Genomic DNA, 26,403 nt, shown 5'->3' with positions numbered 1-26,403 from the left:
ACAATAGATGTGCCATGTGAAGTGCCTTTCCTGATTGGTCAAGCAACTCTGAGACAGAATGCTAGGAGAGGCAATGTCCTAGTGTTTCTATTGCTACATTATTAATCTGGAAACACTCTGGGGACCTGGGTTCGAATCCTGCCATGGCAGATGGTGGAGTTGAATTCAGTAAAAAAAACATCTGGAATTAACAGTCTACTGATGGCCATGAAACCTTTATCGATTGTTGGAACAAGCCATCTGGTTCATTAATGTCCTTTTGGGGAATGAAAGCTGCTGTCTTTACCTGATTTGGCCTACATGAGACTCCAGAGCCACAGCAGTGTTGTTGACTCTCAACTGCCCTTTAAACAAGGGCAACTAGGGAAGGGCAATAAATGCTGTCCAACCAGCGATGCCCATGTCACATGAATGAATGTTTAAAAAGCTGAGTGGCTGAGCTAAAGAGTCACAGTTCAGCCCCACTCAATGATAGATTGGGTTCTGAGTCCCCAATTAGTCTTGGATTCCAGCAAGGACAACATCCAGATGATTCCGCCCAAAGTCCCCGGAATGGGACTTGAGTCCACAACCTCTGCCTGGGAGCCAAGAGTCAACTTGTGAGCCAAGGATGACACCTACTTGTGCCTGTGGTGACTAACTCCTGCACCACAGGACGATCTACCACCTGCAATTTGTAATATGACAGTATTACTATGTAGTAATTTATAGGGGCCTAGAGTCTCATTTCTGGCTTATTAAGCTGTTTGAAACAATTACTGAAGCACTTTTTGTATTAGATGGCTTAATTTACTGGCAGCTATAAATTACCACGTAGCAATGTGGTCTATAATGCTTGAAGAATCAGTAATAGATTTGCTCTGTTTGCATAAAATTACCATCATTGTCACGCAGGACAATTCTCTCCATAGCAACATTTATACATTGGTGCTTGTAAGAATTGGCTGCTCGATCTACCTTAGCCAGATAATCATCCCTTTAAGGAAGGAGTCTGTTCTTAGTTTACAGAGCCTAGATGAATAAAATGAGCGACTTCAAGCTGATTGCACTTTAAGCGGATAAAAATGAAGTAAAATGCGACATTTGGGTTAAGAAATTCAGTTGCGTAAAATCCATTTATTTCAGGACCAAGCTGCCCTTTTAAGTTTCCAATACAGTTGGAAGGATACCATCTGCCAAATTGGAAAACATAAATGTGTTGACCGGATTAACACGTCGGGAACATTTAAAGGGAGAAATAATTTACTCGTGCTTTTTGGTAGACCTGTTTTCACTTTTTGAACATTATAATGCTTCACTTGCTGAGTCAAAATCCTGGAATTCCCTCTCCAACAGCACTGTGTGTGTACTAACATCACATGTACCGCAGGGATTCAAGAAGGCAGCTCACCTACACCTTGTAGAGGGCAACGGGAGGGATAGGCAATAAATGCTGGTCTAACCAGAAAGCCCACAGCCCATTAATTGATTAAAAAACAATGGCCTGAATTTTCCAACCATTCATGCCCGTGGGATCTTCCCATCCCACTGCAGTGAACGGAGGTTTGGCTTGCTGCCAAATTTTCCAACATGGCTGCAGCGGGACTATCGCATGAATGGGCAGTAAGTTCACACCCTCTGTATTTAAGTGACACAACTTAACTAGCAGGAAGAATGCCATACCTTACTGAATGTCAAGCTCCTTCCACCTCCATGCCAAAGAGAAGTGTCATGATTGCCCAATTTGCTCCATGAGTGCAGATATCAATGAGATATCATTGGCCAGGAAGTTAGTCCTTAAAATGCTGAGCTCAGCACAAGAGTTTAATGCAATTTAACTCATATTTTCCATTGCTTTCAGCACCCTTCCCTCCCCCACAAGCCACGATAGGATTCTACCATTGCAATATTGAGAGCAGCCTATCACTTTTAACAATATGAATTGAGTCCACATTGCAGGTGTAATGAAAGAAAAGTAACAATTTCAATGTTTCAGCCATATTTATTTCAGTGTGACACTGTCACTAGCTTTTGGTGGCAGCTGAAAGTTTTGGCCTGCATGTGAATAACTTCATTAGACACATGATTGAAAGTTGCTGTTACAGTGTACAAGCAGCAACTTCAACCTTTACTGTGGTCATTGCACATTTGAGCAGTGGCTTTCTGTTGAACTTTGTGAGGCAGTTAATCAAGATATTCATTCTTAGAGAATATGTATTCTCCATGTATTTAAATAGTCCAGAATGATTAGGGTCAATTTTCATGTGCTGGCATTGTGTAATCCTGAACGGTTAAGTATGGGTGCAAACTCAGATAGAATGGTAATGTGTTAATAACATGCAATTTTCCAGGGTCAGCACATTTCCATAATTATTCAGAGCTCTTAGCGCAGTTTCTGGTATGTGCAGTGAAGTAGATTAGCAATGGGAATAGAAATTCGAGATTCAGGTGATATTTAATGGGATGTTGTCAATTAAACAGAAGTGGCGGAATTGGAGGACAAAATTTCTCGCAAGGTCTGGCAAAAGTCAAGATGTATTTCAGCCAGTTGGGAGCCTCTCATTGGGCCACAGGAGGAGAAGGTTATGTACCATCATAAGGAAAGGCAAAGGCAATCGGATGCAGAGCCACAACAGCAAATAACTATCAGAACTACTTCCCTTCCTGCCCAGAGCACTCTTTGATGCCCAAAGAAACAAAAGGGATGTCACATTAGGTGGTACCCGGAGGAGGAGGATACCCTGTTTGCCAGTGCATATCATCATTCCCATAGGAAGGAAACTGCAATAAGAGTTGTCATTTTGATTGTGCCAGTTCTGTGCTGCTTATTAGCTGTAACAGATGGACCTACTCTGCATTGTTACTTAAGATTCAGTGAAGACAATTGCCCACAGTTGTTGGCAACTGGGAACAGTAGAGCCTGAAGACATATTGGCTTTTTGAAGTGGCCATTCAGCTTTTCCACACTATGCATCAAAACAATGTACATTCCTTGAAGAAGAAATGCTGTAAATATACTGCATCTAAACAAAGATCCACATTATAGTTAATAAAAAACAGAAAGCACCAGCGAAACTCACCAGCAGGCCTGGCATCGCCTGGGGAGAGAGAAACCAGGTGGACATTTCAAACTGAACGTGATTCTGAAGAAAGGGAGGAATGTGATGGGTTTTATACTATTAAAGGAGTGAGAATGGGATTGGTGGGGAGGGGTTTGTGTAGGGTGGGGTGGGGGGGGGGGCGTGCGGAAAAAAAGGATCGACCACGGGATAGGATTGAGGTCCACATAGAGGAGACCATTGGTGGAATAGTCCACATTAATGCAAAGCGCTGCCACAGGCGGGGAAAGTGGCATTGGCGGACAGCTTTCTTCACCATGTCATGAGGATCTCTGGGGGGGAAAAGAACATCTGGTGGCGGAAAGGCGGGGGAGCCCACGATGTGATGCTGGTGGGTCATTTCTGATTCAGTCCGCCCCACCAGCGACTTAGCTTCTTTGAAGATCGGGGCACCACTTTTAAAAGCCACCCCAACACTAACTGAATTTTGCTCCCCACCACCATGGAACACCTCCTCTCACAACTCCACCCCCTTCTGCATTGCCCCCACTGCCGAGAAGCAGTGCCTGGGAATGCCAGGGGACAGTGCCTGGGTACTGCCTGGGCATGACCCTCCGCCCTCAAGTGAAGCACTCAGCTCAGCTCACCTGGTGACTTCTGCCCACGAGGTGCATGTCATGGGAGAGGAGCCATAATTCATTTGGATTTATTATTGCCCCATGTATTGGAATACAGTGAAAAATATTGTTTCTTGCACACAATACAGACAAAACATACCATTCATAGAGTACATAGGGGAGAAGGAAAAGAAAGGGTGCAAAATATAATGTTACAGCCATGGCTAGAATGCAGGAAAAGATCAGCTTAATAGATGGTGGATCCATTCAAAAGTCTGATGACAGCAGGGAAAAAGCTGTTCTTGAGTCAATTGGTACATGACCTCAGACTTTTGTGCATATTTCCAACACTCGCACTCACGCAGTCTCACTAATGTGATTGAGCAATAGAACTGGGCAGCACGGGGAGGGGAAGGGGAGAGTGGAATCAGGTTTAGAGGCCTGATAATTAGATTTAAATTTATTCTAATAATGAACATTGGGAATCCTGTTACCTCACTGGCAGGGACAGTCGTGACAGGACTTCCTGCCAACGTATAAGGCATTTTGCGTTTGGGTCCCTCACGAGATTCTGCATCCCTATTTGCATCACCATTGATGCCTTATGTGAAATTGAGAACAAAATCCTTGTCCATGTTGTGAGCAGCAAATATGGTGTATTAATTTAGAAGAAGTACACATAAACCACTGCTTCACTTGGAAGGAGTGCTTACAGCCTTAGATGGTGAGGAGAGAGAAAGTAAAAGGGTAGGTGCTATTACCTCCTGCGAATGGATTGGGAAGGGGAAGTGTTGTTGGTGTGATCGAGGGGTGGCCGGGGTATCAGAGAGGGAATGATCCCCATGAAATTTGGGTGTCTGCCAGGCCGGAATTTGTTACCCATCCTTAATTGCCCTTGAACTGAGTGGCTTGCTCGGCCCAGTTAAGAGTTGACCACATTGCTGTGGAGTCACATGTAGGCCAGAGTCAGGTAAGGATGGCAGATTTTCTTCCCAGAAGGACATTAGTGGACCAGGTGGATTTTTGTAGGCAGTTGTCATTGTCACCATAGCAGAGGCAATTACAGATTTATTAATTTAATTTTAATTCCACTAAGTGCTGTATGGGATTTGACCGCCAGTCCTCAGCATTAGCCTGGACCTCAGGGTTTCTTGTGGAGTGATCTTACAACTAGGCCGCCATTGTCTCCCCCAAAGTTAATTAGTCAGGGATTCAGATATCAAGGACCAGATTCTCTGGCCTCATCTGCAGCTGAGATTCTCCTGTCCTATTGCAGTGAACGGAGATTTGACTGAATGCTAAATTCTCTGTTCTATCTGGCAGCAGCGGCAGAGCGTGAACGGTCAGAGAATTCCAGCCCAAATTTGTGCCATTGGCTCTTCTTCCTGCCTCCTTTGGCAATTTGAACCTGCATCTGTACTGAACTTGCGAAGGAACAATGAAGTTGCACCTCTTTCTCTCAATGTACCACGTGCTCAGGAAATGTTCAGTGCAACTCAACCTTGCTTGAGCATCCTATCTATTGGGATTACTGCAGAGACACAACTGAAATCTTTTGGGGGAAAAATAATTGCGACTAAAGCTTCTGACTATCGAACCAACAAATGGAATTGAAGAAAAACCATGGTCATCAAAACTGTTCACAGAACGTTTGTTCCTTGGATTTTTTTTAATGTTCTTTAAATGAACATCTATATACACCAGGATCTCTGAGCCATTTCCGATGCTGCTTTAGTAGAAAATAGTGTGCAGGATGAAATGATGTGATCCTCCTTGGTATCATAACTCTTAGCTTCAGATTCATCTCCACGTTTCTCCTACTCTTTTCAACTTTGGTAGAGGCTAAGTTCCCCCAATTTAAAAGGACAAGTTATTAAAGGCTTGTCACTTAATCCCTGATGGGGATTAATTTACTGTGGATGTAAAATGAACTCTTGGTAGTTTTCTTCCAATTACAGCAAGAGATAGGCACCCACATCCTTTCGAAGAGTTAATATGCACTTGATTCTTTCTCTTCCATTTGCTGAGTGTCACTTTCAGCGATAATTAAAAGTAGCACTTTATCCGGGTTGCAATAATTGGATCTAATCACGTGCAGATTCTCAACCTAGCTAGTTATTCAGCGTTTCTTTTATGTCGCAGTTGCAGTCAGGATGAGAGTTTGCGTCAGATTTTCCATTTTAGTGAAATCCTTTTAGGTGTTCGCGTAAGAATTTTAAGAAGGGAAGAAGTAGGAGCAGGAGTAGGCTATTCAGCCTCTCAAGCTTGCTTCAACATTCAATATGATCATGGCTGATCCGTTGCTCAAATCCTTTCATTCCTGGAGAGACCAAACGTGGGATTTTCTGGCTGTGCTCGCCCCAAGACTGGAATATCCCGCCCAAGGTCAACGGACCTTAGCATGCTACATGTCCCTCCCGCTACAATTCCTGGGATGGGAAAATTTTGCCCTAAAAATCCATAGCCACCAAGTGAAGAAATTTCTATCCATCTCAGTCCAAGATAATGAATCTCTTTTCCTGAGACTATGGCCCAAAGTTCTAGATTCCACTGCCAGGTGAAATAATCTTTCTATATTGATAACCTCCTTCAGCATCTTGTATGTTTCAATGTGACCACCTCTCATTGTTCTCAACTCTAAATTGGTACTGACCAATTTACTCAACCTCTCATCGTAGGTCAACCCTTTCATCCCAGAAACCAGTTTAACCAAACTTTGCTGCCCCACCCCCAGGACAAGTATATCCTTCTGAGGCCAAAACTGCACACGTACTCTGGGTTTGGTCTTACAATACCCTATACATCTGTAGCAAGAATTCCTGATGTATGTACTCCAGTCTCCTTGCAATAATGGCCAAATTGCCTTTTACATTCCTAATTGCTTCCTGTATACGCATGTTAACTTTCATGTTCCTTGTACATTCATGTTTCTCCGAACAGCAACATTTAGAAACTCCTCACCTTTTTAAAAACTATTTTGCTATTATGCTGTATTAGCAAAGTGAATAACCTCATGCTTCTTTACACTGCACTCCATCTGCCACCCAATATGTATTCACTTAACCTGTCCGTATCTCTTTGCAGCCTCTTTCTTCCTCCTTACAGCATACACATAGACATAGAATCCGTAGAATCCTATAGTGCAGAAGAAGGCCATTCTACCCATCGAGTCTGCATCAACCACAATCCCACCCAGGCCTATCCTCAGAATCCCATGCATTTACCCTAGCTAGTCCCCCTGACAGTAAGGGCAATGTAGTATAGCCAATTCACTTAACCCGCACATCTTTGGACTGTGGGAGGAAACCAGAGCAGCCGGAGGAAACCTACGCAGGCACGGAGAGAATGTGCAAACCCCACGTAAACAGTGACCCAAGCTGAGAATCGAACCCGGGTCCCTGGCACTGTGAGGCAGCAGTGCTAACTACTGTGTCATTGTACGTCATTATCAAGCCTGGATATGTTACCCTTAGTCCCTTCAGCTAAGTCATTAACGTAGACTGTAAACAGCTGAATGGCCAGCAATAATCCTTGCAGCATCCCACTAGTTACACTTCTTGTGTTCTAATGAATGTGCTTGCAGCAAAACTTAGATATCTAACTGGCAGTCTCTGGTCATTTGGAGCTGACTCAAATTTCATTTTAATTTAATAAAAATGCTTTATCCAAAAATGCAACCAGTTGCTAAAATGACTCTTTAAATTTGAAACATACCAAACTCCATAGCCACATAGTGGCAAAGTATTATTCATCCCTCAATCAATAATAACAAAATGTAGTATCAACATTTTATTGCTGTAATTACTATTTTGCTATATGTGAAATCTCACTGCGTTCCAAATAGTTGTTGCCCTTATTTCCTTAACAGCCCCTGTGTATCACAGAAATATATTGTATGTGGGCAGCACTATGACATAGTGGTTAGCACTTTTGCCTCACAGTCCCAGGGACCCAGGTTCAATTCTAGCCTTGGATCACAGTCCGTGAAAAGTTTACATGTTCTCCCCGTGTTTACATGGGTTTCCTCTGAGTGTTCCAATTTCCTTCCATGATCCCTGCTTCTATCCTATCCCCTTAATAATCATATGTTTCTATAAGATCTCCCCTCATTCATGTGGGGTGTTCTGAGATATGGTGAGCTACTTTATAAAAGTTTTTTTTGTTCTGAACTTGAACTGTCTAAACCCTCAGAGTGACACCACTGGTGGAGCAACACAGGGTTTTCACTGCATAGTGGGGGCTGAGTAAAGATTGTGTATATTTTACTATGCTAGAATAAGGGCAACAAAAATTGGCAAAAGAACATTTATTCCAACATTTAAAAGGATTTTAGAAACATGATTATGCCATAGAGAGTGAAATTTGGGGCAAAACTGAAATCTGCTGGAATGAAAATTCTAGTCAAGGAGCCTGGTTTTTCCTCAGCCTATCAATCCTGAGTGCTAGCTGCCTGCAGCACTTGTTTTCAATGTTTTTATAAAATCTTAGATTGACAAAGCACAGAAAGAGGCCATTCAGCCCACTATGACTGCTCCAACACTTCACAGTTCATTCCATAAACAAAAGCATTTCTCTCATCTGAATCAATTGCCAATTAGTTTAAATGTGTCCCTTAATTATCAGAAACAGTTTCTCCTCATCTGCTCTTTCTAAACCATCCATGATAATGAAACCGTCTATCAAGCTTCTTCTTAGCCTTCCTGCTGTAAGGAGAACAATCCCAGCTTCTCTAATCTCTCCATGTGACTGAAGCCCTTCTTCCAGAGTATTTTTGAGTGCTGAATAAATTTCCTCCGCATCCTCTCTCAAGACCTTGACATTCTTCCTAAGGTTGGTTTCCAGTTCGTACAATACTCCAGTGGGAGCCTAACCACTGATTTATAAAGGTTCATTATAAATTCCTTGCTTTTATACTCAGTGCTTCTGTTTATAAAGCCCAGGTCATTTTTAACAGTTTCAAAGATGCATAAGCATATGCTTCTCTCTGTTCTGCCCGCCATTAAAATTGCCGGATATAGTGTTTCTCCTCATTCTCTCCACCAAAATGCATCATTTCATGTTTCCTTGCGCTAAATTTAATCTCCCATATGTCAGGCCATTGTCTGCATCCTTACTGTAGTACTGCATCACTAAGTTCTGTGTCATCTGCAAGTGTTGAAATTATGTTCTATAAATCCAGGTTCAAGGCATTAATGCATATCAAAAAGAAGAGTGATTTGAATCATCGATTGCTGGAGAGACTGGGGGGTGGGGGTGGGAGTGGAGGGGAAGGGGCATCACAATGTACTTACTTTCAGTCTGAAAAACAGAAGTTCACCAATCTCTGCTTTGTGCCTCCAAATCCATTTTGTATCCTTGCTGTCACTTAAATCCTATGAGATTTAACTTTGTTAACATGGCTATAATCTAGCAATTTATCAAATGTCTTTGGCACGTTCATGGCCAGGGTTCTCCCAGCCTGCTGTGCTGCTCAAGTAGTGTAACAGGCCAGTAGACATCATGTTCCCTTTTGCGGGATTCGCGACTGGCATCCGGCTGATCGTGGGCCTCCCAGGCTTTTTTTTGTCGTAATCAGCCGTACATCAGAAGTTGGCACAGGTCTGATGTCCAGATGGAAATTGCTATTTCCATATGATTAGCATACCTGGGACAGTAGACTGCAGGCCCACTAGTGTCTCCTTCCCACCTCCCAGGAAAGGACCCCACCAGTGGGATTTACAGCTGCTCCTCACTGACAGGGAACAGATATGCTCATTCCGCTAGTGAGGACAGAGGCTATTGAGACTCCGCAGGAGGTTGGGGACACTGGCCACCGAGCACTGGGCAATGCCAAGGGGTTGGTGCCAGAGGTAACAGGGCCTACTGGGTGACCAATCGATGGTGAGGGGGACCTGCTGCGCACTCTGCAATAGGGTCAGTGGGGAGGGAGGGAGGGAGGAAGACAATCAGGGCTAGCCGTGAGGTGGGGTGGGGGGTGGTCATGGCTGGCCATGGGGGAACAGGGTGGGGGATGGGCCTGGCCATAGGGCACTGGCGATTGGGGCTGCACAGTCTCCCCATAGCTGAGTGGGTTTCCTCTGATCGATCCGGTTTCCTCCCACAGTCCAAAAGATGTGCCGGTTAGGTGCACTGGCCCTGCTAAATACTCCCTCAGTGTACCCGAACAGGCGCCGAAATGTGGCAACTAGAGGATTTTTACAGTAACTTCATTGCAATGTTAATGTAAGCCTACTTTTGAATAATAAATAAATAAATGCATCTACTACCCTTGTCATTCCAAATGGTGGAACATGTAGGTTTGGAAGGTGCTGTCTAAGGAGCCTTGTTGAGTTGCTGCAGCACATCTTATAGATGGTGCACACGGCTGCTCCTGTACTTTGGTGGCAGAGGGAGTGAATGTTTAAGGGGTTGATGGGATGCCAGTCAAATGGGCTGCTTTGTCTTGGATGGTGTCAAGCTTCTTGAGTGTTGTTGGAACTGTGCACACCTAGGCAATTGGAGAGTATTCCATCACTGACTTGTGCTTCTGCCTCCTGACTTAGGCTGAATGGCCTACGGCTGCAGGGTTTATCACACTTCCCTTTTATGAATGATGATGTAATAGTAATGCTTTGGTATTCTGGCAGCCTTTCAATATTTAAGGAGGAAAAGAGGATTGCAACCATAATCTCAGCGATGTCTACAATTACTGTCATCTGTGGCCCAGGATGTACCCTGTCTGGACTGGGTAGCTTTACTCTTTTTAAGTATTTTTCTTTATTTTTATCCTGCCTTTTTTTTTCTGGAACCTCTTCCTTTACTGTAATGTTGGTAATATCTGTTTTTCACTTTGAGTGAATGAACTAATTTAGTAACCCAATCACATTGTATGCCTCCAAAAGAAGATCTCCATTTTTGCCCCTAACCAAGCAAACCCTGCTAAAATAATAAACATACTTTGTGGATATATAGCATAGAATCCCTACAGTGCAGAAGGAGGCCATTTGGCCCAGCGAATCTGCACTGACCATAACTCCATTCAGGTCCTATTCCCTTAACACCATGTGTTTACCCTACTAGTCTCCCTGACACTATGGGGCAACTTACCATGGCCTATCAACTTAATCTTCACTTCTTTGGACCAAGTAAAAAATCTTCGAGTACGTTAACTCTTCCTTATCTCAATTTATCAGTCCCTTTGCAGATCAATCTTTTTTTTAAGTTGCTGTAAGGTCTGTTGGACTCTTATCTTCTACAAACTCTGATTTTGAAATTGGTCCTCGTTTGGTCATTTTTTGGTCCTGTGGTAAAATCTGTTCCAAAGAAGAAGTCTTTAGAAGCTAATACAGATGCTGGAAGCCTGAAACAAAAATAGGACACACTAGACCGGTCAGACAGAGGAACAAAGTTAACTTTTGCCCTCCAATTCCAATCTGTAGCCATCTGCCAGTGAAAGTGCAAGACCTTACATTTTCTCCTCAAGCATCTTATTCAACAGCCTTACCAAAGTAAATACTCCTAATTGGTATAGTAATCTAATTAGACATTGTGGGTACAGTTAGCATTTCTATGTTCAAACGCTGTGAGCCACAGATAAAACTTAAGAGCGTTGAGTATACCTTGCCTACTATTGTTTGAGCTTTGCTCATTACTGAGGCCTGTTCATTTGTTTTTGTTCCTTAATTGCAAAACTTAGAGATTAATTAGCAGGTAAATTAAACCCTTCAAATTCAGACAACGTTGAGAAGAGGGTGTCGATTATAAAATATTCTGTATTTTAATTATAATGCAAGTTTAAGTAAATTGCTGTAATCTTTGTTCCCAACCGCAACCAGATTCAATTAGTTATACATATTTACCAAAGCCTGTGTCCTTTCCTTTTCAGAAAGTCCCACGATACACAGTCATCATTCAAGCCACCGATATGGATGGGAACCTGAACTATGGTCTTTCCAATACAGCAACTGCACTTATTATTGTGACTGATGTGAATGACAATGCTCCAGAATTTACTGCTGCCACAGTAAGTATAAACACCCCCTTACATTCAAGCGGAAGGCTAAGATCCATATAATCTGCAAAATACTGGTGCGCATTATTGATTTACAGCACATTCTTGAAGCTTTCGAAATTTAGCCAATCAAACAAAGAATAGGTAATCTTTTTCAGGAGCTATTTTTGCTAAATTTGAGGCATGGGAGTTACGCAACAACAATGAGAAATATAAGGGATTGATAATGCATCCTTAATGGCACAGGAAACATTTAGTGGGATTTACACTTTGCCCTTTGCGATCCTAAAACACAGAAGAATCCCTTTACGATCTTAAATGAACTTCTTAATTGCAAATATTGGGTATTTCATTCCCTTCATTGCAGAATTTGTAACCCCGTACACCATCTGGGTGAACAATGGGACAGAAATTTGCGTCAGCATTATTTCATATGATTTGAGTTATTGGTCTTGGAGCATAGTGTAGACTCGGTACATGATGATTCTCAGTAATGCAGGTAAAGCAAAAGATAAGCCCTGCTGGAGATTCATCCACCCTCAAGTGACTGGATACAAATAATCAAGGGGAAAGTTGTCGAGAAAATCACTTTCTCAGGTGGCCCAGCAAATTGTGGGAATGGGGTAGGAGGGATGAAACTTTACACTCTTCCCTTTTGAGAGGGTTGATCGATACATTCCTGAGCGTAGCCATTGTAAAAAAACAATTTCAAATTTAATTCTGCCAACTCAAGAGTTAAAATGGATAAGGCAGGAATATCTGGATGAACTGGTCACATTCAGTATGGCTGAGTATAGAAAAGCATTCTTAAGTTGCAGTTTGATTTGATTTACTATTGTCATATGTATTAGTATACAGTGAGAAGTATTGTTTCTCGCGCATTATACAAAGCATACTGTACCTAAAGAAGAAAAGGAGTGGAGAATGTAGTGTTACAGTCATGGCTAGGGTGTAGAGAAAGATTAATTTAATGCGAGGTAAGTCCATTCAAAAGTCTGATGGCAGCAGGGAAGAAGCTGTTTTTGAAATGGTTGGTATGTGATCTCAGACTTTTGTATCTTTTTCCCAACGGAAGAAGGTGGAAGAGAGTGTGACATTAAAGCATCAAAATGTTTGTGTTACAAGGTGTTCCAGTGAACAGATCATTTTTTATTTTAATCAGCTGCACACTATTTATCCAGCACAATGTTTATCCAGTACCAATCAGAGCTTTATTTAAGTAAGATTAAACTTCCAATCCACTTACATCTAGATCATTCTTTGTGAGGTTAATGTCAGGTTAAGGTTAGAATCTGTGATTTACTCCCTGGCTGATGAGGAAAAGAGATAAGCAAGAATCATAAGAAAGGATTTCTTTTTTAAAGAATCACAAAATCCCTAGAGTGCAGAAAGAGGACATTAGGCCCTTTGAGTCTGCACGAACTCTCCAAAAGACCATCCCACCCAGGCCCACCCTTCCATTCCCATAACCCCAGACATTTACCATGGTTAATACATCTAACCTACACATCTTTCGATACTAAGGGACAATTTAGCATGGCCAATCCACCTCACCTGCACACCTTTGGACTGTGGGAGGAAACTGGAGTACCCAGAGGAAACCCACGCAGACATGGGGAGAACATGCGGACTCTGCACAGTCAGTCACCCAAATCAAACCCGGGTTCCTGGTGCTGTGAGGCAGCAATGTGCTGCCCTTGAAAGTTTGCTTAATGAAAATAAATGTCCTTGCATGCAAACAACCAGTGACAGGCCAAGTTAGTGTATTGAACTGCCATGCTATAGATCCAAAACTGGACTCCAGCAACCACAAGCATCCAAATTCTGCTGAAGAACAGCAGTGTCTGGCTAGGCTACAGATCCACTTAAAATAGCTGGATTTTTGACTTTGGAAAAGGGAGAGAAGTCGTTAACTGGTGGCAATATTGGAATGTAAATTTCAAGAAGATCTCGCTCAATTTGTAAAGTACTTCTCTGGTTAATGTCTATGATTCAAGAATGATTCCAACTCAGGAGTGTTGTAAATCTGCTTATTTGCCACCTATTTCTCCATCAGAAAGAAATTATCATTGATGAACAATTCAAAATGGTAATGGAGTATAAAAAGCAAGGCCTATACATTTAACACAAATACATTTAACGTTTAATGTGGTGAATTTCAAGAGTCACAGTGACTGGTAGTTTCAGAGTTTCATCTGATGTAATTTAGCATGGAAACCAAAAACAATTACTAATGAAATGTATTTTCTTGCAGCCAAATCCTGCACAATTATAACTTGACTTTCCTCCACAGGAAGAGAATAGACTGCAATGGCTATGGATTTAAATTTTGCCTTTAACGTCATGTAAGGAATGTTCTGTGGTGGTGTGCTAAAAAAACCCAGCAAAATGGCTGCTAATGCAGTAATGATAAGATTCCAAAGATGTAGCACACTTTGCTTGTACAAATGTAAAAAATAGCAGCATCGAGTTCTGACTAGCTATTATCTCAGTCTCAATTGAAGCCCTTTCAAGGTCTGTAGAACCTCTCTCAAGAGCCACTTTGTGAGTCTCTATTGGTTTATAATTATATTTCTGATGTATATTTAATTTTTTGATGCTAATATTTTATCACATTTTAAAATACTGATAGAAAAGAATGGATTGCCATTCCTTGCTTCCTTTTGTAACGCTTTAGGAACGATCATGCCATATTGATCCATGGAGAACAATTCTGGTATTAACTAGATGAAATGAAATCTACATTTGTCATTTTCTTATTGCTCATAAATTATTTCTTTTAATCTTTGTATTAGGCACCTGTGGTGCAAAATAGCTTTCCATTCTACAGAAAATTCAGGTCCTTAAGAAGTAGTAGTACTTAAATGAAGCAATCCTTTAAATGATCTAAAGTTCACAAATAACTGGACAGTCAGGCTGGAGAATTAAAATAATGCAGTGCTTTTATACACAGGCACAGTAGAGGAAAGAATTTGAATAAGGTTGTCAAACTTTTTAAAGATGCAAGCCTAGCTTTGTGGCAGCAATATGATTAAGTAAAATCAAAGGTTAGGTATCCTGGAAGAAGAGCGCTGTCTTTTTATGAGCTGCCTAATTACAACAATGTCCCACCTTGAGACGAGTTGATTTCTCTAACAAGGCATTGAGGGATCCTATTTCATTTATATGAAATTAAAGCAAAGATCATTAAAACATCAGGCTTTGAAGCTTCAGGCACCATTTTCAGCAGCTTTCTGAAATATACATCATATTACTGATGTACGATATGCATATGGTACCACTGAATTACATTCAATAAATAAAGGTTTATCTTTCAATGAAATTAAGTTAGAGAGACAGAGTAGGAGACATTGGATTGAATTTCCAGACTTGTTATCCAGCAGCAATGGGATAGCATTGCCATGGAAATGGTGGGCAATAATCTATGACACTCAGTTGTGGTCGACAGCTGTGTCCTCCCGGGCTTATTGCTGGACAGTTTGAAGGAACCACCTGAATCTGGCAATAGGTCCTTGATTCCATCTACACTCCCCCACTGTCTCAGAAAAGCAGCTAGCATAATTAAGGACCCCACGCACCCCAGACATACTCTCTTCCACCTTCTTCCGTTGGGAAAAAGTTGCAGGACACTGAAAACACATACCAACCCATTCAAGAACAGCTTCTTCCTTGCTGCCATCAGACTTTTGAATGGTCCTATCACACATTACGCTGATCTTTCTCTTCACCCTGTTGGTAACTGCAACACTATATTCTGCACCCTATCCTATCTTTCTCCCCTAAGTACTCTATGAATGGTATGTTTTGTCTGTAACAACTCGCAAGAAACAATACTTTTCATTGTATCCCAATAAATGTAACAGTAATAAATCAATTCAATCAGGTCCCATTGGGAAGTTGATTGGAGTCTTTTAACATATATTTGATCCAGGGTGCCATATTGGGTTTGAACTGGGCAGGTGGTAGCTACTGCATCCTGTGACTAGGACCAACTGGAATTTCAGCCATAGAGGGTCGCAAATGTTAGACCTCCTAAATTTCAGTATCCTGACCAACTCTGACTTCCCAACAATCCCCATCTCACATAGAGATCAAACCCTTAAGGGATAAATTCAGCTTTTGTACTCAATTCAAACTTAAACTGGCAAATTTAGTGGATATAAAAATTCAATGGGAGGTGTTGGAGATCATGCCAAGAACAACAACAGGTGTATCAAAAAGATCAGGCACCAACCTGATGAGTACGTGACTACATGTATTGTGACCAATGGCAGCAGCATGCAATAGACGCAGCTAAGTGGATCTACAGCCTATGAATCAGTCCTGTCACATTTCTGTCATGAATGGTGGTTGGACAAAGAAACAAAGAATGGCAGGTGGACACTCCAGGCATACCTACATGCACACTGATGGCAAAACCCAGCCAATCAGTTCAAAAGACCAGGTTGAACCATTGCAACCATCTTTAACTGGAAGTGCTGAGTGGATGATCTCTCACTGGTGGTTCCTGAGTTCTCCACTATCACAGAAGCTAACCTTCAGCCAATTTAATTCCCTCAACATGATATTGAGTAACTGCTGAGCACACTGGATGCAGGAAAGATTATGGGCACAACAACAACTCTGCTGCAATGCTGAAAATTTGTGCTGCAGAACTAAGAGAAGCTTTAGCCAAACTGCTGCAATATCACATACCTACATCACTTGCATCTATCTGACATCCTGGGGTGGGAGGGAGTGGTGGTGGTCACCATTGATCAGAAACCTAACTACTCCAGCCAAATAAATATTGTGGCCACACGAGAAGATCAAAAACTGTAAATTCTCCAGCACGTGACACGCCTTTTGATACACCAAAAGCCTGCCCACATCTACAAAGCACAAGGCAAGAGTGTGACAAAATATTCTCCCTGTGTCTGGATGAGTGAAGCTCCAACAACGTTCAAGTATTTCAGCACCGTACATAAGAAAGAAAAGTACTTCATCAGTTCCCAATCCACAATGGTTAAACATTCAGTCCGTCCACTGAGGCACAGTGGCTTCAACTATCTATAAGTTGCAAAGCAGCAACTTACAAGGCTTCTTCTACAGCACTTTCCAAACCTGTGACCTTGACTATCTAGGAGAACAAGAAAAAGACAGCCAGTGACAGTTGGAGTAGGTCTTGTCCAGATTAGAGGAAGGCGGTGGCCTCAGTGTTTCATCTTTTCAGCATTTCAACTTTATTTTTGCCTGGGTTGTGGCAGGATATCAGATGCATGCATTTGTGTTATTTATTGATTCTTTTATTAGTCACAAGCAAGTCTTACATTAACACTGCAATGAAGTTACTGTGAAATTCCCCTAGTCGCCATACTCCAGTGCCTGTTTGGGTCAATGCGCCTTTCAGACTGTGGGAGGAAACTGGAGGAAACCCATGCAGAACGTGCAAACTGCACACAGACAGTGACCCAGGCCGGGAATTGAACCTGTGGTCCCTGGCGCTGTGAGGCAGCAGTACTAAACATTGTGCCATCATGCCACCCAGCAATTATGAGTCAGTCATGACCAGATCGCACAGTTTAGTGGATTGACTTGAGAAATTCACATTTACAGCATGATCCTCCCCCATGGAACATTCCATTCTGCATGATTGCAGACTGGGCAACGTTTGGAGCAGGGATGGAGAAGGGACAGATGGGACAGCGTCCTCTCACTGTGACTGAACATCTGTCCCACGTACTTTGTTGTTTCAAAGGTTTCACCAGATGCCAGTTAGTAGTCAGATGCTGATAGTCAATGCTGTCTTTACCTGTAGCAGAATCATCTTGCAGGCTAGCCCCTTGAGGTGGAGTGTACCTTGCTCCTCTGGTACCCTCCATGCTCGACAGCCATGCAGACACACATATTAGGAGCAGAAGTGAGCCATTAGGCCCCTCAGCCCTGCTAGGACCATGGCTGATCTGATTGTAGCTTCAACTCTGCTTACTTGTCCACGCTTATACCCTTTAACCCTATCAATCAAGATTCTACCTAATGCAGCTTAAAAAAATAAATCAATGACCCTGCCTCCACTGCACTCTGGGAAAGAGGGTTCCACAGACTGACAGAAGAAAATATTTATTCTCCTCTCCGTATTCAGTGGGAGACCCCTTAATGTTAAACTGTGCCCCCTAGTTCTAGCCTCACTCATAAAAGGAAGCATCCTCACATTGTCTACCCTGTCATCATGTAAGGATTTTATATGTCTGGGTGAGATCGTTCTTTCCAACGGGTACAGATTCAACCTTTCCTCATAAGCTAACCACTTCATCCCAGGAATCAGTGGTGAACCTTCTGTGAATGGTCTCTATTGCAATTATATCCTTTCTTATGTAGTACTCTAAGTGTGGCCTCACTATGAACTTTTCCCTCTAACTTCAGCACGGGCGGAATGGTGATATAGTGGTTAGCGCTGCTGCCTCATAGCAGCAGGGACCCGGTTCAATTCCAGGCTTGGGTCACTGTCTGTGTGGAGTTTGCATGTTCTCCCTGTGTCTGTGTGGGTTTCTTCTGGGTGCTCTGGTTTTCTCCCACAATCCAACAGGTGCCGGAGTGCGGTGACTAGGGGATTTTCACAGTAACTTCTTTGCAGTGTTAATGTAAGCCTACTTGTAACTAATAAATAAAATTTTAACTTTACTTCAAACTAATGCCGTGTAGATCTGTACAAAACACCCTTACTTTTATAATTAAGACAGAAAATTCTGGATAATCCCAGCACCTATGGAGAGAGAAAGAGAGGGTGAAATTTTACAGCCTCACTCGTCCTGAGAAATCCTGCCTGAGATCAGTGGACTTTCCCGTTGCCTGCCCCTCACCCGCTGTGATTCCTGTGGTAGGTGGGCCAGTAAAATTCCTGCCAGAGTTAATATTTCAAAGCCTTTTACAGAACAGAAGAGGGATAGAAATGTAATTGATTATATGGTTGGAGAGGGGGGTTGGGACAGAGTGGAACGTCAGTGATAGATCGGAGCTAAGGAGAGATTGACAAGGATGTCATGGACATAAGACAAAGAAGCTATTAATGGTGCCATGAAAGACTGAAGAGTGTCAATAGTGGCATTAAGGTAAGATAGCAGAGCGTGTTAATAGGAGAGGAAAGGTCAGTAGTCAGTGGAAGCAACATGGAAATGATACCCCTGTGGAGAAGGGTAGAATTGTATTGGGGCAAGCTAGGGAAACCAAAAAACAGAACACAAAAAGTGGAGGGGGTGAAGATAGAGCGGCAAGCTCACAGTTTATTGTAGTTTATTGAACTTAATGTTAAGGCTGTAATGGGAAGATGAGATGTTGTTCTTCCAGTTTGTGATGGATATCATTGGAAGATTGCAATAGGCCGAGGAGGGCAGTTTCAATCCTGGAAACAATGGTTTGATGTTCGGGGTTGTGGTCCAAGGCGTGGTCAAAGGAGATGTCTGAGTGTTAGCGCTCAGCCTCTGCAAGGTAGAAGTCAGTACACCAAACAACAACAGCACCACCGGCAGGTTTGATAACGAAGTCAGGACTTGAGAGAACAGAGTGCAGCGAGTTCAGAAGAAGACAGGCTGGAGTGGGGAGAGGAGCAGAGAAATTGAGGCAGCTGAGGTCACAGTGAGAGTTCTCATTGAAAAGCTCAAGAGCAGGTAGGAGGCCAGAGGTTGGGCTTCAGGTAGAGGGAGAAGACTGGAGGCGGGTGAAAGGATCCGTTGAACAGGGGAAAGACTCCTGCATAAAAATGTAAGCTCGGAGACAAAGGTGATGGCAGAAGCCTTTATATTCCATTCCCTTTGCGATAAACAATAACATTCTGTTTGCCACCAGGCACTCCATTTGGTATTCCCATGAAGGGAACACTATGATGATGTAGTGTGAAGGAAATAGGAAAAGAAAACCTTAAAGTATTGAGCATGGACTTTGTTATATAGATATCATAAACAATTTGTAGCTCTTGATTTCTCTCATTTGCTGAACTGTAACAGGGGTCAGATCTGGCAATTCTTGGAAAGGCTTTTGCATCAGTGACAGCTGATCTTTCCCCAGCTGCTACTCTGCTCTTTCGTCTTACTCCACCTCTACTTAGTACTGCTTTTTGACTTGTCCTGGAACGTGGGTCTTTGTAATGGCTTTGGAGACAAACATCTCTGACGTTGTTGCACCTGTATCCCCTCGTATCTGAGTGCTCAATGACCGGATGGAACCTTCCGGACCCATCGGCAGCAGGAGGCTTGGCAGGTGGCTGGGGTGGGGAGGGGAGGACTTCATTCGACACGAGACCACAAATCAATTTCCTGACGGCGGAATGAAATTTAGGAATTAAGTTCTCAGGCCTTTGTAGGCGGATTGAGCTTTCCCATGGTGAATGTCAGGAAGCTTCAGCAAGAGAGACATGCATGCTCATTCAAAGATCACCTTGCTGGAATTAAGTTCCGCCAACAAGTTAAGTTCTCCACCAACTAGAGTGTTCTGTTTTACAACTGCATGTAAGTGGCATGCACCTGGTAAAGGAGACTTATTCCATCATTAACAGAGTTCCTAATGCATTGTCCTCTTTGGGGAGCACCTATAAATGCCAGTTTCTGCTTGGTGGTGAAAGTGTAAGTTGCATGGGGAATGACCATGAAAGGGAGGAAGGGTTAAATGGAGTAATGGCCAGGCAAAGTGAGAACAGACAGTGCAGGTTGTTGGGCTGTCCTTTAAATATGGCGCTCAGACCTTTGCCCCCATGAGGTGATGGCAGGGACTGCCACCACTATGAGAATTGGTGATCTCCCCATAGGCAGGGGGGTTCGGGCTGGCCATGGGATGAGGGGGAGGGAGGTCATGGTGGCCAGCAATCGGAGGCAGAGTGTCGCAGAGCCCAGCTCAGGTTAGGGATGACATTGGGAGGGCGGCGATGGGGAGGGGCCAGTGTGCATGTGTTGAACTTCCCACTGACATATCAGTGTATGCGCAGTGACCCACTCAGCCTGCTGATTCCAGCATCTTCAGGCTCTGCTCCCCCACCTCACCCTCACTGGTGTGAATTGCATTACAGACTCTGTGATGCACAGAGTCCTGGAGGTTCATTCCACTCAGCACACCCAACAAATGGACAGGAGATACTTCATATTCCTGCCCCTTGGGCTCTTAGGTCTTTTTGGGAGGGTCGTCAATTATATTTACTAACTTTGTATCCTTCTTTGGCTTTCTATAGCTCTTCAGTTTATGATTTTAAGCACTTGCTTGCTTTTCTGTAAGCATTTTTTTAGCTTGATGTTATCTGCTACCTCATTGATTGACCGTGGTTGCTTCACTGCGCAAGCACAGCCTTTGTCTTTTATAATTTTGTACAGTATGAGGGTGAAGTAATGATAGTACAGTAGTTAGCATTGATGGTACAATGGTTAGCACTGCTGCCTCACAGCTCCAGGGACCCGAATTCAATTCTCGGCTTCGGTCACAGTCTGTGTGGAGTTTGCACGGACCCCCCGTGTCTGCGTGGATTTCGTTTGGGTGCCTCAATTTCCTTCCACAATCCAAAGATGTGAGGGCTAGATGCATTGGCCATGCTAAATTACCTCTTAGTGTTCCCAGATGTGTTGGTTAGAGGGATTAGCGGGGTAAATATGTAGGATTACAGGGATAGGGCATGGGTAGGATTGTTGTCGGTGCAGACCTGATGGGCCAAATGGCCTCCTTCTGCATTATAGGGATTCTATGATACTATGAAATGATTTATGCCAGTAATGACAAACAAGTTTGCGACCTGTCGGCCGAATTTACACCATGACCAATCTTCTTTCCATTGAAATTCACCGAACAATATTTCAAATATTTTTTGCAGACTCCTTGTAGCCTCACTGTCATTTTTACTTGGTTTGAAATGAAAGATCTTGGCAATATTTCCCAAGTTGTTGGAAAATAAAAACTGCCACAGTGTATCAGGAGTTGCACGTTCACAACAAGCCTTCACTCTGCTGGCATAGACCAATTTCACACTCCTATATGTGAGCTTGTCTTCCTCATCGCGATCTTTTAGCACTCTCTGAATTCTCAGAATCTCACCCTTGTCCCTTTGCTGCATTGAGGTGGCAAACAGCATAGTGTCAAAAGATACAAAGGAATCAAAAACAGTGCTTTATCCAGCATTAAATACTAATCAAGGGAGCACAGTATCAATTTAATAATAAGGTGGAAAATTTTTGCAATCAAGTTTTGAAACATTTACTATAAATTTAACCATCAGACTGTACCAGTTAGGGATAAAGGCTCTATAATTCATTAATTTAATAAGAACAGGTTCAACAGTAGGGCCAGGGAATACCTGAGACAAATCAAACCTAGAACAGGATTATTTAGTGTGCTGGACGACAGGATTTTATGATGGATTCTCTTAGTGTTGCTTATTGTAATTGAATGTATTCCTGGAAGTTTAATAATATGACTTATCCCGGCGCTCCAGCCATTAGTCGGCCAACATACCCATCCTTGTGGCTCTTTGCTTTCCTATGCCAACTGGAAAGCAATATAACTCGTTACCCAATTGGATGATGCTTGATTGTCAGCTAAACAGCCTCCCCCCCAACTCCCCACCCGCAGAATCCATAGAATCTCTAAGGTGCAGAAGGAGGTCAGTCGGCCCATCGAGTCTGCACTGACCACAATTCCACCCAGGCCCTATCCCCATAACCCCATGCATTTAAACCAGCTAGTCCCCCTGACACTAAGAGGCAACCCACCTAACCCACACATCTTTGGACTGTGGGAGAAAACCAAAGCACCCAGAGGAAACATAGACGATGTGGAGGAGGGGGCTGAGTGTAGGGTAATAAAATTTGCTGATGGCACGAAGATGAGTGGAAAAGCAAATTGCGTGGAGGACATGGAAAGTCTGCAGAGAGATCTGGATAGGCTGAGTGAGTGGGCGAGGACCTGGCAGATGGAGTATAACGTTAGCAAATGTGAGGTTATCCACTTTGGCAGAAATAATAGTAGGATGGAATATTAGTTAAAGGGTGAAAAGCTGCAGCATGCTACTGTGCAGAGGGACCTGGGGGTCCTTGTGCACGAATCACAAAAACTCAGTCTGCAGGTGCAGCAGGTAAACAAGAAGGCGAATGGAATGTTGGCGTTTATAGCGAGGGGGATAGAATATAAAAGCAAGGAGGTCTTGCTGCAACTGTACAAGGCACTGGTGAGGCTGCAACTGGAGTACTGTGTGCAGTTTTGGTCCCCTTATTTGCGTAAGGATATATTGGCCTTGGAGGGAGTACAGAGAAGGTTCACCAGGCTGATACCTGAGATGAGGGGGTTAGCTTATGAGGAGAGATTAAATAGACTGGGCCTGTACTCATTGGAGTTTAGAAGGCTGAGGGGGATCTTATAGAGACTTAGAAGATAATGAAGGGGATAGATAGGGAGAGGTAGAGAGATTCTTTCTGCTTAGAAAGGAAAGCAGAACTAGAGGGCACAGCCTCAAAATAAGCGGGGGGCAGTTTAGAAAGGAGTTGTGGAGGAACTTCTTCACTCAAAAGGTAGCGAATCTCTGGAATTCTCTGCCTATTGAAGTGGTGGAGGCTACCTCGTTGAATATATTTAAGTCACGGGTAGATAGATTTCTGATAGACAAGGGAATTAAGGGTTATGGGGAGAAAGCGGGAAAGTGGAACTGATCCACTTCAGATCAGCCATGATCTTATTGAATGGCGGGGCAGGCTCGAAGGGCTAGATGGCCTACTCCTGTTCCTATTTCTTATGTTCTTATGAAACCCACACAGACACAGGGAGAACGTGCAAACTCCACACAGACAGTGACCCAAGCCAGAATCGAACTCGATCCCTGGTGCTGTGAGGCAGCAGTGCTAGCTACTGTGCCACTTCAACTTCCATTTCATTTCTGTCAGAGATATGTTCAAAGAAAATTAAAAACAATCTTTTTTAATGTCCGAATGATTTTTTTCCTGGATTGCACTCAGCAGTGTCCTGGAGATTGATCTCGAATTTCTGGAAACCTTCAGGCCTACCCTGGACGGATGAAAGCCCCATATCCATTCTTTTGTAACACACACCCTGGTGATGTTAAGCTCCTTTGACGAGAACGTGGCAAATGAGAACAATTACAGATTTTGTACAGGCTAAGAAATGATAACATAAAAGAATAGTGAAAGGGATTACTGTTAGCATACTGTTATGCAAGTCACTAGAAGCACATTTAAACACTGTGCTCATTAAGAGTATGCAGACACATTCTTTCAATAACTAAAATCATTAGTTGAGTTTTGGATTCATAAGTCCTACCTTCTCATTATTGGTGAGTCTCCTGGATCACTTTGACATAACGCATTTCTATTTTAACTCACTATATTTAAAATGGACTTTCCTGCATATTGTTTTATTAGGGAATTGTAAAGGAAAAGGTAGTTGTGGAGCATTTTTTTGAATTTTGCTTGCGCTGTATAGCAAATAAGGCCATAATACTCTTGTCCCACCAAGATGTTGGTACTTTATTCTATTAATTTGAAATACAATGATTGCAATTATGCATCTGGCTGATTAGCTTTATTTAGTTTCTGTTGTTAATGAATTAAAGGCGAAATGTATTCCACCTGTAGGAGATTGTGAACCAATGAGATTCTGTGAGATGTACAAAACAATGCACTTATTAAAAAAAAAATCATATTTTTATTCCTAGTACTATGGAGAAGTTCAAGAGAACAAACTGGATGTAATTGTTGCTAACCTGACAGTCACAGATCGAGACCAGCCGCACACTTCAAACTGGAATGCAGTGTACCGGATTGTCAGTGGAGACCCTGCTGGCCATTTTGCAATTAAAACTGATCCAATCACCAATGATGGTATTGTCACAGTAATAAAGGTAAGGGTTGTGTTCTTAGTGAATTTTTTTTTTAAGTATTCACAATTATTTTTGAAAAAGTTGGAAAAGTACCTTTTGGAAAACATTGCTTACGAATGGATCTCCTCTGGCATTGCTCAGTGGAAATTCAGGGTCTGCAGCAAGACTGAGGTTTTACATTGATAACTCTTTCTAGCCCTTCAGTCCCACTACTCAGAAACGTCCCAAGTAATTGTAGGAATTGCTCATGTCAGTAAACTACTTGTAAGCGTAAGACTTTGTTAACATATGACACATGCTTCAGCAGTGAGCTTTTTTTTTAAAGTTTATTTATTGGTATCACAAGCCAGCTTACTTTAACACTGCAATGAAGTTACTATGAAAATCCCTCAGTGGCCACACGCCGGCACCTATTCAGGTACATTGAGGGAGAATTTAGCATGTCCAGTGCACCTAATCAGAATGTCTTTCAGACTGTGGGAGGAAACCGGAGCACCCAGAGAAAACCCATGTAGACGCGGAAGAACGTGCAGACTCCGCACAGGCAGTGGCCCAAGCCGGCAACCAAACCCAGGTCTCTGGCACTGAGAGGCAGCAGTGCCACCATGCCACCTAGGCTTGAGGTGTTGGTGAATTGATTTGTAACTCTTATGTGCGCAAATGTCAAACTTGGCCCCCCACTGAGGACCTGAAATGAATTATAGACTTTTATACTGATTGTACTTGTATGGAACCAAAGAAATACAATATACCATGGAATATGGTACACAATGGAATATTGTATTCCGTAGTATACCATTTTTAACCAGCTTATCTTATTAGCAGGTAATTATTCTAAATTATGTTTAATACAGCAGGACATCTTACGAAAACCCATGGGGTATAATTCACGGTTCACTTATCTTGTTGGGCTGTGGTTCACCTGTACTGTTTATGGTTGCTTGTCAAACATAAATCTTGCTTCACCATCTTTAAGGTGGGTGTTCCGTATCCCTTTTAGCCAGAACGCTAACTAATTCAGCATTTCTTGTGCCCTATGAGATCTATAAATCTTGTAAATTGAGTTGCTGCAGTGAGCCCTTTGATGATCATTTGTTCATTGGTAGTATCTCAGTCCCTGACATAGTTTATGATTTTCTTTTACCATTTTCCACTCAGAGTTGGGGAAAAGAGTTACGTTTATGTCGTCATTTTAAAGCAAAGTGCAATCATTTAATTTAAAGACTGGGAATGAAGGTGATTAAAGTGCCCGTGAGCAAGCTTTGATGTGATGTGAATAACTGTGAATGGCAACTGATTAAAACAAAATATCGAATCAGAAGCACAGGCAGTTAGTCAGGTCTGGCAAAGACTATGAAATCAGTGAGGCTTTACAAATAAAAAGCTGCATAAAACTGATCTATTAATGATTTTTTTCTGTACTCAAAATGCTGCATAATCTGAGTCAGAAACATTTTGGTAAAGTTGCCTTCCTCATGCAGTGGTCTTATTTCATTGACTTTAGCTGACAGACACATTGGCCTTATTTCAGAATGACTTGTACTAAATCAGAACAACTATGTTTTCAATCACCTTGTTAAAACTTGCACCAAAATAATCCTTGCAATAACCTGTTCCAGTTTCAGCAGTTGTTTCCTGTTTGGAATTTTCTGCTTTGGTTTCCCAGTACCCATGGAAATATGCCTCCAGTTGAAGTTTGCTGTATGATATCAGGAATGGACTGATGTGCTTGCTGTTGAGTCGCTGACATTGACTATCTGAATAACAACAGCAAAATTAGGTCTGGGTGTATCCACCAGCCTTTTATCCTGACTAAAGATAAATTCTGTGAACGACTGGTGAATGTACAATCTCCCAAATTGAGCACAGAAAATGCTTGCTCAGAAACATGGATTCAATTGATTTTCTTTCACTTTTTGTGTT

The 26,403-nt window shown here is 42.5% G+C and overlaps 1 protein-coding gene across 1 annotated transcript in view; it reads left to right on the top strand.

Annotated features, from left to right (window-relative positions):
• The window catches only part of LOC145353946 (cadherin-4-like), a 608,947-nt gene that overhangs the window by 513,165 nt on the left and 69,379 nt on the right, over positions 1-26,403 (top strand). Inside the window, exons 8-9 of the mRNA XM_080204964.1 lie at positions 11,520-11,657; positions 24,316-24,501. Coding sequence (XP_080061090.1) covers positions 11,520-11,657; positions 24,316-24,501 — 324 coding nt within the window. The remainder of the gene's footprint in view (positions 1-11,519; positions 11,658-24,315; positions 24,502-26,403) is intronic.

Source organism: Carcharhinus amblyrhynchos, chromosome 16 (assembly GCF_965287045.1).
Source record: "Carcharhinus amblyrhynchos chromosome 16, sCarAmb.v2.hapA, whole genome shotgun sequence".
Classification (NCBI taxonomy): domain Eukaryota; kingdom Metazoa; phylum Chordata; class Chondrichthyes; order Carcharhiniformes; family Carcharhinidae; genus Carcharhinus; species Carcharhinus amblyrhynchos.
The sequence above is the reverse complement of the archived record's forward strand: the minus strand, read 5'-3'. Positions and strand labels throughout refer to the sequence as shown.